The sequence below is a fragment of the Dermacentor variabilis genome, chromosome 2, assembly GCF_050947875.1.
Source record: "Dermacentor variabilis isolate Ectoservices chromosome 2, ASM5094787v1, whole genome shotgun sequence".
NCBI classification, from domain to species: Eukaryota; Metazoa; Arthropoda; class Arachnida; order Ixodida; family Ixodidae; genus Dermacentor; species Dermacentor variabilis.
The window spans coordinates 102292826-102313916 of NC_134569.1; the positions used below are offsets into that span (position 1 = coordinate 102292826).

Below are 21091 nucleotides of genomic sequence, written 5' to 3' on the forward strand. Positions count from 1 at the left end.
GTACCCCCTTCCGGGTTTCGTAAAAATAAGGGACCAAGATTGCAACGAGGGTGAACGGGACCTGGCACCCCAACTGGGCGAGACCAGGGCCGTTGATCCCCGGGCCACCCCAAACCAGCTTCCCCAGGCCAGCCAGTTCTGGGCCGCCCAGGATCAGCATACCCCTCCTGCGCCGGGGTCCACCGTCGACGTCGACGCCCTTGTCAGAAGGCTGATGGGTCTCGGCCGTGCCCGACCTCAGCCAGACTGAGCCGTGTCAAGGCGGTCTTTCAGATGTCACTCGTCTTTTTTTTTCTTTTTCTTTATTTTTTCACATTTAACTAGTCACTCTTGCCTTTATTTTCTTCTTACCGGTTTGTTCAGGCAGATAGCTGAGTGTGTGATAACATAAAAGGTTCAATAAAATGTTTCACCAGAAAAAAAAAAAACTCGTGGCTCAGTGGTAACGTCTCCGTCTCACACTCCGGAGACCCTGGTTCGATTCCCACCCAGCCCATCTTGGAAGTTTCTTTTTATTTATGAAGTGCCTGCCGTGATTTATCGCTCACGGCCAACGCCGCGGACGCCGACACCGACGCCGACGACACCGGCTTTTCTGCGACACGAGCTCCTTAACGCTATCGCGTTAAAAATGTTTTTTTGCCTTTTACATGTATTTGAATAGGCCGCGTGGGAGTTGGGCCCGAGCTAAAGCTTCCTCTTAAAAGGGAGCGCAATGCGTCAGCGTTCCCTCGATATTGTCACGTTGAAGAAACCAAACGCTGTTAAACGGTTAGTCAAGGCAACAGATTGCGCCTACTCAGGTGCCGAATTCACAAAGCTTTTTCTTCGTAAGTTGTCTTTGTTCAGTCGCCTTCGCTAACAACAGGTTCTTCATTATCATTGGCTGGCGCTTGCTCATACGAAAAATTGGAACGCGAGAACTCTTGTTGCAAATACGGCAAGTGCGCCTTTGGACACGTGGCAGTGATCCGCTTGCGAACGGTGGTGTGCCAAGAGGCTCGGTGAACGCAGGCTATTCAAAATCATTGTAGACATTACAAAAACAACAGCAGACAAGGAAAAACAACTGCAAGCGCATTGAACACATAAGTAACAAACGTTAACTATATAGGCGAGCGCATTGATGTTACTAGTATAGGGACATATCTTTCAGACATTTCGCACGAAACCGAGCCAGCATCGAAGTATATCAGTACGCCCTAACAAAATAAAAATTGAAATTCTCTATTTAAATAAAACGATTTAGCGCGAACATCAGAGAGGAATTTGCGCTCGGCAGAACAGGCACATAGGCCCAAAACAGCGCTTAGACTTTCAAGACTCATCCATCAAGAGAGGTGGGAACAAAGAAACGCAAAAAAGAAGAAAAAAACAATGAATGAATAGGCATTTGCCTAAAAAATAATTTCTAAACGCGACTATACGCTGCAGACATCGAGGAAATGCCGCGAACAATTCCGCACGCGCTATCAAATTCTTGTAATGACGGAGGTGCCTATGGTGACGTTAAATTTCGCCGCATAGTTGGGCGTTGACTCACACGCCATCGCCTGTTTTCGCGAATAGCTTCATATGTGAAGATATGGCTCGCCTATTTCTTCCTTCTTTTATTTTTTTCGAGCATTTGCGCATCGGCACTAGTGACGCACTTTGCAATCGGTGTATATAGTTCCCATTTATTTCTCTTTTATATATATAATATAATATATGGGGTTTTACGTGCCAAAACCACTTTCTGATTATGAGGCACGCCGTAGTGGAGGACTCCGGAAATTTAGACCACCTGGGGTTCTTTAACGTGCACCTAAATCTAAGTACACGGGTGTTTTCGCATTTCGCCCCCATCGAAATGCGGCCGCCGTGGCCGGGATTCGATCCCGCGACCTCGTGCTCAGCAGCATATTCTTTTATATATATATATATATATATATATATATATATATATATATATATATATATATATATATATATTCACTTAAGTACATTCGAAGCCTGCTAAAGGATCAGCGTGTGTCCTGTTTCTTCTTTTGTTTATTACATTCTTTTCTTCATCTGCATCTTGGTTCGTATGTGATTGATTTGTTTCACAAATGCGCACGGCGTACATATACAAGAAAGTGTTGTGACAGCCATTTCTTCGAGACACATGCTTTTCGTTCCTCGGGGCCAACAAGCCGTTGTTCATTGCTTGCCTATGCCAGGCTGCTACAAAACTGATAGGGGGTCAATGTTTACCAAAATAACTATTTCACGGACCGTACACACGACGCGCATACGCATATAAGTAAGACGGTGCATGAGCCCGCGCACACGCGCCGTTTGTGTGCCTTCGCGGCCTTGTCCGCTCGCGCTGCAAATGCTGCAAATATTTAAGCTTAAAGATGGAAAAGCTGCGCAAGCACCACTTGCAGGAATTCGTCATATTCACTCTGCTTCCGAAGTGGGGTTATTTCTGCGTGCTTTCTTTTTAGGCAGATGTGATAGCTTACCTTTGCAGGCACGAACGATCGAGAATTTTTAAATTTATCATGTGCACAGTCTTTCATGCGAAAATTACATTTCTTTCACGCCACGCATAGGACCATTTAGGGGAAGCTTCCGGGCTAGCTTTTCCACCATGCACCGGGCCACGCATTGCCAAAATGCTCATAAATGTACGACCAGCGCATTGTTTGTGCTTCCATGTGTTCCTTATCAGCCTTAACGCAAAAGGAAGGAAGAAATCAGGAGCAGTTGACCAGTTTCCCAGTTATCTCCATTCTTCCGCATTTCGAGCAATTGCGCATCGTGGTAAAGCTGTCTAGGCTCTTTTTTTTTTTTTCAGTTGGTGTATACAGCTACAAAAATGTGCACCTACAATAGGTCCAAATGTGTACCAGAAAAAGTTTCGTCTAATCGCTGACCACACCCATTTCCTTCAAACTGGACTATACAGCGCGGTCATCACACAGCGTTGGACATATTTCGGAGGCGTATACGTTCCACGTGCTTGCCGCTCAAGCGCTAATTAAATTAAGTTTTGCTCGCTGCGTAGGAGCTGGTTTTCCCCTACAGGCTTCTTGACAGCCAAAAGTGTTTCTCGCAACCAGCTAAGGCATGCACGCTCCAACGAGGCACGAGAACGGATAAAGGTCAAAAGGAAGAGAAACATAAGGTCGCTTGCACCGTTTAGATGCACGTCAATTTGAGGAATGCTGGCATCTGCTCGTGAGGGCTGCGCACATTCCAAGTGGAATGTACGCAACTCATTGAACATTGGGTTCAGAAAAGAATTTCATCCATCACGGCACATAGCGGAACACCAACAAACGTTTAAAATAGTGGTAGCTACTCTCCCAACGTTTTACCTCCTCTGTTGGCATCACCACAGCGGTGACCTTTGAAGGAATGCAAAGATGGCATTCAATGAGCAGATGCTCACTACAGGATGTTCAATGGCGGCCCGCTTAAAACGAGCACAATTTGCAACGAAGCCTTGCGGTGTTAAATGTGTGTATTCGAGGGCCTAACGTTGAAAATTCTCTTTTAGCCCTTTTAAGGGTGTTAAAATGCCAAATGCGCATGTGTAGCATTCTTAACCCTGACAACTCGCCGCGGTGGCTTAGCGGTTGTCAAGCACGAGGTCGCGGGATCGAATCCTGGCCGCGCCACCCGCATATCGATTGGGAGCGAAATGCAAAAAAAAAAAAACGAAAACCGAAACGCCCGTGTCCCGAGCATTGGGGGCAGGGTTAAAGGTCTCTCATGTGGTCAAAATTCATCCGGAGTCCTTCGCTACATACGGCGTGCCTCATAATAAAATCGTGGTTTTGGCACGTAAGACCCCGCCATTCATTAATTTATGACCCTGACACAAAATGATGAACCTTCAGTGTGCACAGACGCTTTCATATATCGTGCGTGTGTGCATGTGTGTTCGTCACGATTGGTTGCTACCTTCTCTCTCTCTTAATAATATTTCTGCATAAAAATGTTTCGTGAATACGGGCACTCATTCGAAGGGTATATTAAAGCAAACAAAAGTACTTCGACCAATCACATAAACGATTTTGCATTTTGCAAAAAAAAAGAACATCTGGTATATGGAACATCGACGTACGACTTTAATACGTCGATGTTCCATATACCGGATGTGCTTTCTTTTTTTAACACTATACAGAATTTTTAAAGATGGCCTGTGATGGTATTATAATTGTAGCCATTGAGCTGGGTTGCTCAGAGTGGCTGACATGTACGCGAAATCAAAATTCATAATCGACTAATTAAAAAGATTCACTAATTAACTCTTTATTTATTTGCTTTACAGCACATATTGCGATTTACGATTGCAGCCGGTGAGTTCGCGAGGCGTATCCAGTAGGAACGAATCTTTACAATGACACCAATTTCGAAATATTCATTCCCAAAGTGCGGAACAAAATACGTGGCCGTTCCAGTTACCTTTGTGCTTCAATGCACAAAACGGCGGGTTTGTTAAAAAAAAGTAAATGGAACAAAAATTCATTTTTACCACGCGTTTCACAGCACATATTTCAAAACCTGTGCGGCCCTTGGGATTGATTCCGAGCGCATATGCCTAGCAAACGCGCCGGATACAATTAGTAAATTACAAGAAGTGCCGTAAAGTAATTAACTTAAAATGATACTTAGTGAATTTCGTTAATTAGTAAATTATGCATTTCAATTCCTCGTGCGAGTAATGTCGTCCGCTTCGAGTAATCCAGCTGTGGCAGACTGCGATACGCTGTCTGCCACAGGCGATTTTTTCTTTAATTCTGCGTGTCCTAAAAGAAGAAAGACATCCCATATAGTGTATACTATTTAAAATTAAAAAAAAACAGCGCTAGAGGGCTTGCTATATATTCTTCAAAAAAATAATGATACTTCGCTCAATAACGCCGACCCCTAGCTGTCGCGCGAAGGAAATGCACCACGGGTCTCGGCCTAATGGTGATTGATGAACCCCACGCTTGCGAATGACGCGGCCCAGTCAAGCCCAATCCCCTATAGACGAACAGACGGCGTCGACTGTTTTCGTGGTTTCGATGACGCGTACAATGTCCTTCTTCGTTTAAGATATCGCGCACGTGCGGAGCTGGGGTGTCGACATGTGCAAAAAGGAGCCTTGATAGAATGAGATGACGCTGTTGCTGCAGACGATTTGACACACGCTCTCAAATTTCGTGCATGTGCGTCTATATACATATACGCACATGTGTGGCACGTCACTGCGTTTTGTCGAGAAGTTAAAATGTGGCTCGCAAACGAGACAAAATCAGTTGGTGCAAATGTACGTGCACCGAGCACTGTGCAAAATCTTTAGAAAGAGATCGTGAAAAATTGAGAAATCTTAGCGACGAGGTGCGTGGTCCTGGCTGTGAGAAGTGATTATCTACACGGGGCTTAAATCAAGGCATAAATGGGTGAGTCCTGCTGAGAACTTTCTGTGCTTTCATATAGCGCGACGACGGTGCAAACTTATCGAGAGCCCCGCGAAATAGACACGGTGGGACGAGACAGCTTCCAACTCAGAGCGCGTGAGCTTTACTCATGTGTTCCCGACTTTTGCGCTAGTTGGAGCATAGCTGCAATATTTTTGACGCGCGTCTCGAAACGCAACTGGAAAAGGAGGAATCAGTAAACTGCCTGCCTATATAAACGTGGCGGAACGACGTGTTTGTCCAAAAAGTGGTGTTTTCATCCGAAAGGCGAAGCATCCATTGCGATAGCAAACCAAAGGTAAAAAAGGTAAGGATAGTAGTTTTATCACCGTCTAAACTTGTAAACATCGCTTACTAATTAAATTAACAAGAACAGCATCACGCACGCACGCACAAACATGAACATATTTCACTCAATGTCCTCGGACACTCGCTGTCAAAACGCTAGCGTGAGGAAGAGCGGCAGCAGCAGCGAGCGAATTGACCTTCGAGCTGCCACTCGTTTCAGCGCGAACTAAGCGGCGATAACACAGCGCACACGAAGCTATCAGGCATCGGCGCACTTAGACTGTACCCATCGGCGGCGGCTGCGCCATGCGCAGCCGCCCCCGGAGTAAGACCTCCCACTCCCCACGGCGCCTTGCGCGCGAAGAAAGACGGCGCTCTTCCTCCCCGCCTTCCTGCCTACTCGCGCGAGATCGAGCCTCCATCCTCGGCTTACCCTCGCACCCTTACCCTCGATTACCCTTACACTCGCACTCACAGCATACGGCGCGCGGCCGCTATGTTATCGCACTTAGACTATACGGAACGTTACGGCGATGCCGAGATCGCGCCCGGAATGCCCATATAATTGATATCACAATAAATACCAAACTATGCATCGCACACGTAGTCTGATTATGACTACTATACTAGCCTTGAGAATTATGAGCCAAATTCTCGCGTGTGACGTCACTTGGTGACTCGGCGGCCGCTGCGCACGCTTGCTCGCTTATGTGAAAGCTGCTTCATGCGTCCTATATGGTCTCCTCTTTGCCGGGGTTTTTCACACCATCTGATTCGGCAAGTTGGTGCTACAGTTTAGTGCGCGGAATAATTAGGATATGTAGTGCACTCAACTTCGTGCGCCTTCGATACATCTGGCTGGATAAAGCTGCAGAATCTCGCTGCAACTGTTGTGAAGATGCAGCCCGCCTTTGCCATAAAGTTGACCGAGGTAGAAACACATCTCACTGACGCATTACTTCAACATCTTGTAAACTTGAAGGAACAATGAAGAAGAAAATAATTTGAACAGTGTAGTAAATTGTCCTTCTGCAATACCAAAAAGAAAGAAGAAAGCCACTGTTAAGCATCGGTAAGGAACAAAAAATGCAAAAAAAAATTAAAGACGGGTGGCGACGCCGCCTTCCAATTTCCGCACCAGCTTGCCAGGACGTCATGGATTTTGAGATCATCTGCTCGGGACCAGTTGATTTGTTATTGGTAAAGATGGACTGCATTGTGTTCAAAGGAAATCGAGGACTGAAGCTCGGAAATTTTAAGTTTTAAAGCGAAAGCTTTACTAACCGCGTCGAGCCGAGTTTGGCCGTCGCGAACAATTTTACCTTCATTTGACCGCAACTGCGCCGTAACCTTGGCACTGCATCACGTGACTCGCCGCGCCGAGCTCCGCTGCCGCCGGCTTGGCGCATGCGCTCTCCGCATCTGGGTCGCCGCCTGACCACGTGACTCGCCGCGCGCCTGGCTAAGGAGGGCCGCGCTCGTCTAGTCAGTGCGAACTTGGCTATGGATGAGAGCGAGGCCGGGCCGCCTTCTCTGAGCGTTGCGCGTGAGCGGGAGGCTTTGAGCCGTCGTCGCCAATCGGCGTCTGACCACCCCGCGGATATTGCCCGGCGAGCTGCTTCATTGCAGAGGGTCCGGAATGCAACAGGCGTCGCACAGTCGAGATCACTGTAGCGACCGCGTTCGCGCCCTGCCCGTTGGTGCTTCGACGCTGCGCATGTTCGCGGCGTCTCTTTGCATCGTCTAGCACTGGTGCTTAACCTGTGGCACAACAGGCGTCGCACCGTTGAATGATGCGTGTCTACCCAAGCCTATTCAGTCTTGTTTAACCACCGACCTAGACACAGCCGTCATACTTGGCTTAACGATGGTTGTATACCGAAGTATAATAATTGAAGCTAAATCAAAAGTTAAACAAGTGAAACCAAGACTTAACCCGGCTAAACGAAGCTATCGCTTTGCATATCCAGGTTTAGCTGAGCTGAGCCGCAGCCAATTTTTTCTCATCCTCAACAGCCCAGGTACCAAATACTTCAACATCCATGACGTCACACTGATGTGCCAGCGCTGGGTTTTCAGCGCGAGGGTAAGAAAAATGAAAGTTTGGCCTTCATTGTTTTTCTTTTAATAATCAACTTATTACGTTAAGAGACATAAAGTGAGCGGTTTGGATCGGAGAGCAAACGGGTATAGACGATATTCTAATTGACAGCAAGAGAAAAAAAATGGAGCTGAGCAGGTCATGTAATGCGCCGGTTAGATAACCGTTGGACCATTAGGGTTACAGAATGGGTACCAAGAGAAGGGAAAGGCAATTGAGGACGACAGAAGACTAGATGGAGCGATGAAATTAAGAAATCTTCGGGTGCTAGTTGGAATCGGTTGGTGCAGGACAAGGGTAATTGGAGATTGCAGGGAGAGGCCTTCGTCCTGCAGTGGACATAAAACAGGCTGATAGTGATGATGATGACTATGACCCCTTAGCTGACGAAAATAGAGTTCAGATTGAATACTTTATCAGACTAAAGTGATCTGGAGTGGAGTTCTGTGAATGTCCAGCTAGTACACAGTCCATTTCGGTCGTCGCTGATTCGCTGGAGCAGTACCAGGGAGGAGGAGACTGGCTGGGGGTGCCCTCTAGTGACTCTATGTGTGCCCACTGATCTCCACTATGGTTACTGTATTAGGAGCCTATGCAGTACTCCCTAAACGGAGCTTATAGGTTAACTCTAATCTCCACTAGGGAGGTCACCTGTCACCTCCTCGATGGTACACCTGTCCGGCCAATCAGCAGCAGTCGAAATCGACAATCCACTAGATGGACACTTACAAAATAATCCCCTCCCCACTGGTGCTTCTGTGTCCTTTTAAAATTGTATTTACAACTTTCGTCGTGTTATTTACAACTGCGTCAGACGGCTCCCGAGTTATAAAGACTAGGCTTGCTTAAGTCAAATCCACTGGCGCACTCATCGTTGAAGTTCGCAAGGACTAGTGACAGTTACTGTTCTGCACCTCATTAATTTAATCAATTTTAAACATTCTCGGAAGAAATGTCATTGGTCTGTAGTGCGCCCATCCCTGTGCTTTATGACAGGAATGTCATACGCGTATGAAATGATAACTCAACTCCGTTTCTGACCGGAAACGTATGGGACAAATGGCACTAATGACGCGCTAAAGACAAACATTAATTTATGCTGCATCGCTACAGATAACGCTTTCAGAATAGCAAGCAGGTCACGCAGTCTTGTCGTGAGTGGGAGCTTGGTACGCCAAGAAGGACGTAAACAGGAAAGGCATGTGCTGACGTCGTCTCGAAAATTCCCGTACCGGTTTTCCGTGACGTCATAGAACTCGCCTGGTAAAGGCTAGTAAACTGCTTGACATTTGGGGTGAAAACAAATTACCTCTTATTCGAAGGTACACGGAAGCAAAACATGGTGACTTGACTTTTCCCGCACGAAAAGTAACCAAGTATAAAATACTGCGATATTTTATTTTCACCCATGACGTTATCAACATAAAAGTGCGCGCCATCATTTATGTTCGCTAATAAGTTATTTCTTTCCGCTTAAGGAGAAGGAGGAGGAAACAAAGAGAGAAGGCAGGGATTTTAACCAGAAATGCATCCGGTTGGCTACGCTACTCTGGGGGACGGGAAAGAGGGAATAGAAAGATGAAATACTTAGACTAACCATGGCGTCTTCAGTGAACCTTTAAGGAAAGGTGACAGGCGGAAGAATGACCAAGAATATTTGTATATCCGAAAAGATCATCACTAGAAGGTCAATGAAATACTTGAACAATTGACGACACATCCGGAATTTTAGACAGCGAATGTTCCCATCAAATGAGCCACGGCTCAACGCGTACGCTGTTGTCCTTTATACGGAGGACGCATTTCACATTCGTGCGTGGGAACGTCTAGTTATATGTCCAGCGCAGCCATCTACACTTCCTAGGTGGCATCCCTCTTACTTACTGACAAAAAAAAAAAAAAAAAACACCTTGCTTTGCTGACCTGACGACAGCCGGCGTATTCAGCATGACATGACCGACGGCCGTTGTTGAAGCGCACATTTCAAATTTTCGTGCAGACCTATATATAGTAGCTACGGTCTGTGGTTCTTATGTTTTCATTACTTTCACTACATCTGTAAGTTACATCGATTGAATGGTTGTTGCGCGCATTTTCCAAATCACAGGCCACCAAAAGTATGAATGTGTTCGTTTATTTATTGACGGTTGGAGTGATGAGAGCGAAGTGTTCCACGTGAGCTTCTCGTTCACACAGTGCGCAAAAAAAAAATGAAGATAACCGTGGCGCAAGCCCCGGATAGACCACGCGCGGCGTTGAGTCCCTTAGCCTCCTCACTGGGCATTTCTTGCTCGCATCTCATGAGCGGAGCGTGGCGCCTGACCCCCGCTCTTCAGCTTGGCTGAATTGTAAGTCCACTTTGCCCCCGGGGCCAGCGCCCGGATCGAAGGCTGCGTGACTCGATCTCCCCATCGGCTGATCACGAAGGCGCGCTAACGAGCTCGCCCTTGCGGCTCGAAAAATAGATATCAGTTACCCGCGCTTCGAGCAACGCGTCCTGGTATCCCCGCATTCCGCGCAGGCTCACGCATATTTGGAGCAACGGAAAACTTCCCCGGCTGCACGCAACACAAGCGCACGCCGTGATCGCAGAGCCAGCTACCTCGGCGGAATGGACGAAGCGGATGGAAGAAAACGAGTAAAACAAACAAACAAACGCACTGGCTGCCACGGCGCCAGTGGTGTGCGTACGTGTGACAACCCGCATGTCCTGATGCAAGACACCGCGCGCGACTCGCGGTCCTGAAGGAGAACAGCGACCTCCGTCCACTTCCCGGCGACATGCTTTCTTTATTTCATAGGGTGGCCCGGCACTGATCCCTTCCGTCGACTACTCGTCGCCGCGCGCCAGGCAGCGTGTATATTGGTGGCGTCGACGGCAGGTCAGCAGCGACCGGGTGAGCGCTCGAAGAGACGCGCGAATTCCTTTTTTTTTTTTCTTCTTCTTCTTCTTCTTTGGCAATACAACAGCAGCCGCAGGCTGCCGGCCCGCGGGATAGCAGAAAGATCGACGCCGAACCGTCCACAAACCCCCTCGGACACCTTGCTTGCCGAATGTGGTTTTGTTGTTGCGCGTTCCCGCGACCTATGAATGATACGTGGCAAACAACCAGCCACGGCAGATGGGCATGGCATCGCCTGCCTTCTGCCGCGAGCCTCGCGTCCCCGTCCGGCGGCGCCACCTCGGCTGCACTGAGCGCGTGAGCCCTCCTCCGGCTGCCACCGCTCCGCTGCATGCCGGTGCCTCGAAGGGCGGAGCGGCGGCGGCGTGGTGTGAGAGAGGGGGGGACGACAGCATTCCAGTTCAACGACGCAAGCACACACTCCACGACGTCGGGGGCTTGTGGCTGCTCCTTCTTGGCGCGCGCTTTCACACAAAGGCCCCGAGGGGAATTCCTGCGTGCCGCGCCGGTCGCGTCTCCCGCGGGTTCCTCGGAAAGCAGCGGCGGCTGCTGCGCCCGCTTCTCTCCTACGGGCGGCAACCGCATTCCTCGCGCAGCTGCCGCCGTAGCCGCCGCTCTGCCCGCTCCTTTCCCCCCACCTCTCTCATGCTGTTACGGCGACGGCCGAGCGTTGGCACACGCTCCACGCCGCCGCGTCCTGTGGCTCGGCTTGCTCGTCCCGCTGCGCGGCGTTGTTCTATTCATATCCACCAGGGAGCGCCAGGTCGTAATGTGCCCCGTCCCGTCCGCCTACCCGTGCCGCATCAAGGAATGCGAGGCGTGTGTCCGACGATTGAACGAAACTGACGACGCTGCAGCCTGCGGCACGCAAGCGTATCCGAGAAGGAAGGAGAGCCCCACTCTCTGGGGGTGTGCGCGTGACGAGGGCAGACTTCGGCGCGAGGTCTGCGGTGTGATCGCATCGTCCGACAAGGCGATCTGCGAGGGGCAGGCAAACGAGGTCCTCGCATGCGTGATCGGCTGATAGTTTTTTTTTTTTGTTTTTTTTAGCGCAAAGAAACGCGCGACGCGAGAGAAGGCGCACATGACCTGTCGTGCATTTCTGTTTGCACCAGTCTGTTTTGTGGAAAAGTGACGCTGTTAAGGTGACGCTTTCCAGAGACAGGGATATTGAAGTTAACTGCTTCCGAGAGGCAAAATGGAAGAGCTAACCCAATTTCTTTCTTCAAATGCCTTCACTGCAATCTGTTAAGCTCTGTTCTTGGCCTGCTGTTGACCCATATGGACACATTCCTACATCGCTATGCGTTGCTAATATGTGTCGCATTGCACGCATCGTATGGGATCGCACTTACATACTTCCCGATTCATTGCTAATATTCTACGTCGAATCACACACATTAAAATAACAGTCTTCAGAGATCCACGTGGAACTTTATGGAGAAAGTGTCATCGATATTAGGGCAGAACCAATGCGTTGTTTATGAAGCGCGCAAAGTACTGCACCGTGCTTATTGAAAAGTTCACGGACGTTTGTGAAACAGAAATGACTCTGCCTATTTTTCTCTTGACGCTTGTTTTCTTGCATATATCCAACCTTTTATTTATCAATTTAGTATACTGAGCGGTCAGTGGACAACGCAGTGGTACAGAGGCGATAGGTGGCGCGGACACTGACGTAAAGAGGACCTAAATGTCCCATAATTTATCACGCCGATCGTGTGGTTTCTCGCTTCGAACACGGACGACGAATTTCCATCGAGGTTACAAAGCAATTGAGCCGTGCACCGCATAAGCAATAAAGCAATCAGATATCCGCGCCTTGGAACTTAAAAAGAAATGGAATATAGTAATGATACGCTGCGCCAGGCACAGAATACAAATTATGTATGCGTTTATCGTCATGAGCCGCACTGGCGGGCTGTTTGTTTCCTTGTATATATAGCTACTTGAAGCGGCGCTTGTGGAAACAATGTTTGCTACAAATTTCTGTACGTTCATATTTCCACCGATGGCGGCAGAGGCACTCTAATGTGATCGCTAATACAGCCAACAATTAGAGCAAGTGTTCTTCTGTGACGTTACAATGGAGCTCCGAAGAACACTTTGATTGGCGTTTCGAATATTACTGCAGAATTGCCTCCTTTGAATAAATTCGGCATCGACAGATAATGATTAATCGATTTTCTGGCGTTCGTGGTAGTGCACGGTGGACTGGTGTAGCTTTAAGGACGTTTTTGAGAGTGAGTAATTAGGTAGGCGAATTTCAGCATCTTATAGGTACGGGAATGTCTTGCCAATGATATCAAACTATAACAATAATGAAACTAATAAAAACATCCGCCTCCATCCCACCAGTCAACCACAAAAGTTTACGAACCACGGGATCTGAGAAAACTTTCAATTTCCGAGCAGTCTCTAACAATAGTCAGTAGAACCGAACATCACAACGTTGTTCACATGTACTGGTAGAGGCTGTAAATGCGAATACTAGGCTGCGTTGTAAGCTGCGCAGATATTCAGCTTTTTCGCAGATTTCGCGTTCCGTAAAATTTTGTGGTTGACTGTATGTTACACGCACGTGTGCGGAAGTGCGGCACACATCCTCACTCTTCTTCAGCCCTCCGCCAACCGCAAGTGCATTAATGCTAAATTAATTTTTAAAAGTAAATTGCGCCAGAAAAATGCGTAAATTACGACTTACACACAAGCTGCAGACGTGATAGCTTCGGATTATAATACGAATGTGCGAGAAAGCATAATTATGTTGTTTAGAAAAGGTTTATTTCAACAAAAGACGATACAAACACTGAATCACAATGATGGCACAATTCCACGAGGGTGATAACATGTGCAAAGTACGGAGTATTTTCAAAGAAATGTTCGAGTCCACACTCACTCACATGTAACCACACAGACCAAGGGAAACGCACAGTTGCACACAAACGAATTGTCACACTTGTTACGAGGTTTATTGGGCTCGTCAAGTGACAGTCATATACACAGCGGCAGCAACGATAGCTCAGCTAGATGTAGATGTAGAACCTTGTGATCTACTGGCACGTATCCACTCTGATCGGCGAACTGGCGACGCAAGACGCGGTGGCTACGGGACTTTCCAGTGCCATTCTTCAGCCTTACAGATTATATAAAATGATGTGCAATATATACATTGTACACAATGGTCATGCGGAAACTGAAAGACAAATCCCTTTTTTCAGCTGCCATCAGCTGCCGTTTGAGGTCCATTCATTGTCACTCTTGTAGGCCCTCCTCCTGGCGCAAGTGTGTTATTGAACTAATTGAATTTCGCAAACTAAACTGCGACACAAAATTAGTAAAGTACGACTTGCATACAACCTACAGACATGATAGCGTCAGAGTGTAATTAGAATATGCGAGAGAACATGGTTCTGTTACGTGGAAACTCAAACACAAGTCCCTTTTCCAGCGGTCGTGGCAGTACTCTTGTTGGACAGTGTTCGTCATATAATCGATTACGGTGGCGGCACACGCTGTGCGACAGGTGCAGCGGAGCAGAGCGCCCACGCGTCAAGGACAGATACATTGCGCGCACACCTTCGTCAAGCGTGCATGGGCGTGTGCGGAAGTGAATTATACATCCTCATTCTCGTAGGCCCTCCGCCTGGCGCAAGTGCGTTATCGAACTAATTTAATTTCTCAAACTAAACTGCGACACAAAATTTGTAAAGTACGACTTGCATAGAACTTGCGTACAACCTACGAACATGGTAGCATCGGATTGTAATTCGAATATACGAGAAAATAATTCTATTACACGGAAACTCAAAACCTTTCCCAGCTGCTGTTTTGTAGGTGAGCACGCCACAAAAAATCCCGACCAACCATAAGGCTAACAGCTTCGCTGTAAAAAAATAAGATGTTCTGCTTATTACGTTCACCGTAGCTTTCCGTTACGTCTTTATAACTTTGTTCTTGTTTCTGCTTCTTTACGTGCTACCGCACGCAGTGTGCTGTGAATACGTATGTGTACAGAATGATCATTCTATTAATTGCAATAGAATGCTCGACATAACCATGAGCAGTCAAGCAACAAATAAGCAAGATAGCGCCGAATAGCACACCGAGTGTACACGGGCGATAACCCTGTTTGCAAACGCCTGCGAGGGCTGCGACGTCTGTGGCCGTTGCTTACGCACACTGCCACCCACGCACTCCAGAGTTCCCTGCGCACACCTGGAGTCGAGGATGCGATAGAAACAAGAAAAGATCGAACGAAAGATCCACATACTTCACCGGTTCTTCCAAGCTCATAAACAACGGAAACTTCATCTATACGTGAGGCGGCCAAGGCTGTATAGCGTAAATGCGTAGGTGGCTTCCCCGGCTTCTCTTGAGCGTTCTTATACAGGCCCTCCTACGGCCATCTACGATACACCTCAATGACCAGTCTCCGAACATTATCGGGGCAACGTTGGGCCAGTTGGTCCGACATGTTTAAAGAGAAAAGGAATCGCGACTTCAGAAGTCTGAAGTCGCGGTTGTTTTCCTCTTTAAACTTTATCGGTAGCTTTCTTCCGGTCCGAGTCGGAATCCACTCTTGCTATAGTCGCAACGGCGTCACGCGTTGACTGCACTGCGAAACGAATGTCCGCCGTGTTCCATCTCAATGACTGTTGGTGCTACGTACGTCTGAGTGCAAAAATTAGTGGGTGGGAGCGCTGAACTGATGTCGTGAGCGCAGCGAAGGGATGAATGAAAGAAGGAGGAATTTTATTCGTAAAAAAGGCAGAGATATCGACCCAGTCCAGACAAAAAAAAAAAAAAGAAAAATGAACTCAGAGCCACGACGGTGGCCCAGCATGTCTACGACAGCGGTCAATAAGAAGTACAGTTTCTCTCTCTCGCTCTCTCATCTACTCTTACTCTCTGAGAGTGTTTGTATAAAACAGGCGTGTCTGGCGTGTGTAAACAAGGGAAACTCTGTGCACCCACTCATCTTGCGCACCCGGGCTCTTTCGCGGTTGTTTGCACGTCGCAGAAAGGCAATTTTCCGGCTCACTTTCCTCGCCGCCTTGAATGGAACGGTACCGGAGCGGAGCGCACTGGGCTGGTGCTTTCCTATGTCGAAAAGTTGCGAACGCAGTCCCTGGCGTTATCCTCCCACCCTGTATTTTACTGTGTGTGTGAAGCGATTTTTAAAGAGAAATGGAAGAGGTAAGTGCAGCGCCGTAACTGTCTCTCACAGGAGGACACCTCAACAGCACTGCACGGGGAAAGGGGTGTGTAGAGTAAAAGATGGGGAGAGAGACCGGAAGAAGATGGTAAAAAATAATAGTGATAAAAGAAGAAGAAGCGAGTGCGGGGCTCAGAACCGCGCTCTCAAGTGCGTCGCATTGCAGAAGTCAAGCAGTGCCGTAAGAGCATGCTTTACGATGGACGAGTGGGCGGCAGGGAAAAGCAGCGCGTGCGCCGTGTCGAAAGGCAGTCGCAGTCGCCGGTATGTGGAGCACACGTCCCTGCTCCCACTTCCTATACTGACCGCTGTTCAGGTGTCAGCCGACCGCGCCAGACGTTTACGGTGCGGTTCGAAGTTAATTTATTTCCCTTTGTTTGTTTGGTATATATATATATATATATATATATATATATATATATATATATATATATATATATATATATATATATATATATATATATATATATATATATATATATATATGTGTGTGTGTGTGTGTGTGTGTGTGTGTGTTAAATAGAAAACTAATTACTTCCTCATTGGCTGTAAGTCACAATAATATTGTGACTTACTAATTTAGCTTTGGGTCCCATAAGCTCCTCAAAAGGTAGCGATGCGAAGGCTAATTCTTTACGGTATAGACAACTATGACCTGGTCGCTCTGTTGTAAATACGTAAACAGGTCTCTCCTTTACTCTCTCCTCTCTGTTACCTTCTGTCCCTGTCCTTTTACTTCCGTCCCATCGCTGCTGACCACCGTTCAAGTCTCAGCAGACCGCGCTAGACAGCTACAATGCAGTGACCAGTAATCTACTTCTCATATATATATATATATATATAATGTCCACCACTTCGAGTAGACCAGCTCATGAACTAGAATTGTGATATCCGCCACAGGCAACTTTTAAGGATTTTGAAAGTGTGAAATTTTGAAAATTTTGATTTTGAAACACTTTCAAAAATATTTAAAAGTTGCCTGTGGCAGTTATCGCAATTATAGTTAACGAGTTGGTCTACTCGAAGCGGTGGTCAATACTTGCACAAAAAATTGAGATACAAAATCGACTAATTACAAAAATTCACTAATTAAGTTTTTAACATTTTACATTAGGCCCATATTGCAACTTAAAAATTGTAGCCGTGGAGTTCGCAAGACGGATCCACTTGGAACGAATTTTCAATATGACACCAGTTTCGAGATATAAATTCCCGAACTTTGCGGACAAATGCATTGGCGTTCCAGTTAATTTGTTGACAAAACGTCGTTTCATGCACTGAAGCACACAAGTAAGTGGAAAGGCAATGCATTTCTCCGCAAAGTTCGGGAATTTACATCTCGAAACTGGTGTCGTCCTGAGAATTCGTTGCAAGTGGATCCGCCTTGCGAAGTCCACAGCTAGAATTTGTAGATTGCAATATGGGTCATAAGATAATGAGCTAAAAAGTGAATCAGTGAATTCTTGTTAATTAGTCGATTTTGCACTTCAATTTTTTGTGAAAGTAGTGTCCGCCGCTTCGAGTAGACCGGCTCATAAATTAGAATTGAGATATCTGCCACAGGCGACCTTTCAAAAATTTTGGAAGTGTTCGCTGGAACACCCTGTATATATCGATCCCTTCGGCCACGCACGACCAAAGCGGCCAAGAAGGTGTCAGGCCGCTGAAGCTAAGCAGCATGTATGGTAGGTCGTAAACCAAAATGAAAAAAAAAAGAAAAGAAAAACAACACACGCCATGTTTCACTGGAATTTCCTTTTGTGCATGCACCATCCGGAGAACGTTCTTCGGTAGGAATTAAAAAGAAGAAAGAAAAAAAACGGTTTTGTAACAGAAGAGACGGAACCAAATAAATTTTTTCGAGACGAAGAGGCAGGCTGTGTCTACCCTTCCTGCAGCAGAGGCTCTCTCGCATTGCCTCGGCCATGCAGTGCCCGCCAAAGGCGATCTCCGTGCGCCTACTCGAGGTTTTAGTTGTCTGGGGCCAAAAAGCTCGGCATTTTCGGGATGACTTTAACAAACCATTAAACTCAGGCAATGGTCTCCTTTGGGACGCAAGTAATCATATAAACAAGCGGAACGTGCCTTATCGGTTTCAATTTGAGCATTCCTGTTTCCCTTATGTGAACCTGCAGCTGTCGGGCTTTTGGCAGTACCTCTGTTGGGAAAACTGTTCTCTCAACGTCAGCGCTGCGTTCGCTTCCGAGCGCACTGACGCCGTTTACAAGCATTGCACGTGCTACGTATATGTACGTGCGGAAAATGCGCGCCGCAATGCGCCATCGTCGCATTCATGCATAGACACGGCTAATGCTGAGAGGGTAACAAGTTTTCGTTTACTCAAGGCCGGCAGGCATTGAATACATTACACTATATGCCCGTTTCCGATTGACTGTTTAGTGAAAAAGGAAACATATCACATGTATTCATACCTGAATAATATTAATAATACTATAACTTGACCATGTGCTCACACAAAGCGAGGTGGCTCCATTCGTTTCTTCTATTTATTTATTTTTTGCCATCTGCATTCATTTCTACCCTTTACAGAAACGCAGAACACCGTAGAGAAATCGGCTTGAACCCGATTTTCGAAAAACTTGTTCGGGGTTGAAGCAGCGGGAATTGCCGGGTTTTACCCGAAAAGAAAAGACCCTAAGTATACGTCGTGGCGCCTGCCTCTTTATTTCTCTTTCCCTTTTTCTTAGGCGCCGTGGATGTGGCAGCTATATGTGCCCAGCGTTTCGCAAGAACCACGAGCCACTTTCGTTTTTCTTTTTTGTCTCGTTCTCTGTTGCAGGCGGTATCATATTTGTTAGCAAGAGGAGGCTGCAGCTACTCCGATACTATATGAAGGCGTGAGGGCCCTCGTTCGAAATTTCAGCTGTTTTCACGGCATGCACAGGTGCAATATATTTAATTGAATTGATTTTGTTCTGCTACAAAGTTGCGAGGGTGGCCAGGTGAAAAAGCTGCAGGTTGTAGCTTGGGGGCAACCTGGCCACCTCGTATTCACCGGTTGATTGCAGACACGATCGCCTGATTTGCTTGATCTAAGCACCGACTTTTGCTCGTTTGCAATGCCAAGCCTGATCAAGGCCACCTGAGGACGCCGGTGTTCTACTGGCTTCTCTTGTGGATAATTCAAGTGTTCGCCTTGAGCGATACAGTTATACGACCGTCCACGGGGTCGGCAAGTATACCTCTCCCTGCCCACGTTCCTCTAGCAAGCACCCATCCCTAACTCCACCTCCGCCCGTTGCATTGAGATATACGCGACTACTCCCTCATCCCCTCAAGCTCCCCCAACCCACCAACGCATAATTAAAACAGCAAAAGCACAAAAAAATATTGGCGCCCCCATTATCATCTAGCCGTTGGTGTAAGCGGACGAACACCGTAACGAACTAACCAACCAACCAACGAACGAACCACGGTACGCTGTTGAAACGAGAGCATGGCTGAAGTCAGCAATAGCTTAAGTGTTTTCTTCTTTGGGATTTCTTGAGCTGCACTCTTGGGTGAACATTTCGATTCCTTAATAATTCATGTCGATGAGGAAAGACGCTCAACCTTAATTGTCTGTGTCTGGACCATTTACATCCTTAAACTGGAACTGAGCACTTCTCCAGACACGTGGTACCAGAACGTTTTCAGGACGACGCGTAATGATAGCCAAAGATTCCATGGAACGGCATTCCACGAGATAAGTCAGCACAATGATATCTGCCGGCTATACAGATAGCCTAACGGAACGCGCCTGCGAAAGGGTTGCCACATGGTTGCCACTCGAACGAGCGCACCTGGCAAGAAATGATCACTCGTATTCCCGACAAGAGCCTCCGACAGAAACAATTGACATTATTATGTCGCATCTCCTCGAGCACATTTCGAGCTTTATCGTCATAGGTTCGGGTGGTTCAAGCACGGCTTCCCACTGAGTGCACGATTATACACTTTGTATTACGCGGAGAGTGATGACTAGGAGAAAATGACTCTGACGTCATTCCTCCCCAGTAGAAGGAATGGGAGAAAGTTGGTGAGGAAAATAGAGAAATAAGCTGTTTCGCGTTCTGTCTTCGGGGAAATCGCGAATGGGGAATTGAAACAGTTTTTAAATTGCAGGAGATAGAACAAAGCTTACTATCTAACCGGCACCGCTACACAAATGTGGCGGAGCGGTCTCCGGAGCTCCGCGAGATGCAAGCGAGGAGAGTTGCTTAAACGCTCGCGAGGGACATATGTTGCACGTTTACATGAGACGAAAAGCAGATAGCTCAGCATACTGCAGGTTTCTCCTGTAGGCTGTTTTTGTGTATTGGAGGAAAACGAACATTTCATGATGGCGCTGACTGATCTGTCTGCACTTCACGGAGCATTTTTCTGCCCCTTTATATTTATGGAAGCTGTCCAAACTATCATACACCAAGATTTTAAAATATGCAAATGCCACGTAGCTGCACAGAACCGAGGTAATGTTGTTTGCCGTCGCTTGGAGATAGATTATTTCTTGAATTCCACTTAATTACACTATAAATTTTAATTAATCAATTAATTGCCTTCTTAAATATTATAGTTAGATTACAAGTGTCAATGAGAAAACTAGAGCAACATGGGAAACTCCCGATACAGCTTTCTGTTGCTCAATACGTGCTACATAAGAGTGTTTTTCCGAGCATGAAAGAAGCCCGCGAATACACGCAAAGTGCCTCGAGTGGCCAGTCCTGCGTATTCGCGGGCTTATTTCACTCTCTGAAAAACACAATGACTACCTGCCTGTGGTCTGTCCCTTCTTCATGACGGCCTGTTCCCGCGTGTGTCTTCTATCACTACATTTTCAGGTCCTCGGTTTAACGAGGTACCATTTATGTCGAACCCTTTCACAGAACTATTCCGTTATGAAAGACCCTGGCATATTGCATTCTCTACATCGGGTTGTTTTTAAATGTGCCGTGCATGTTTGCGTACAATAAACCCTGGACCGTGTTCCCGTTAGTGTCAATGTCACAGGGAAGGTACGTGGGTACCGCATAAAACGCAGAACTGTTTATAACGACGTTACGCTATAGGCGAAGGAATGATAAGCACACATCGATTCGGATAGTTAGTACGTAAATCCTCTACTCCATCGACGTAG

At 47.0% G+C, this 21091-nt stretch overlaps 1 protein-coding gene across 1 annotated transcript in view; it reads left to right on the forward strand.

The window, feature by feature from the left end:
- Nucleotides 1-5405: 5405 nt before the first annotated feature.
- Nucleotides 5406-21091, forward strand: part of LOC142572423 (uncharacterized) — a 38342-nt gene continuing 22656 nt past the window's right edge. The window contains exon 1 of the mRNA XM_075681522.1: nucleotides 5406-5426. Within this exon, the coding sequence (XP_075537637.1) occupies nucleotides 5423-5426 (4 nt within the window). The 5' untranslated portion in view covers nucleotides 5406-5422. The remainder of the gene's footprint in view (nucleotides 5427-21091) is intronic.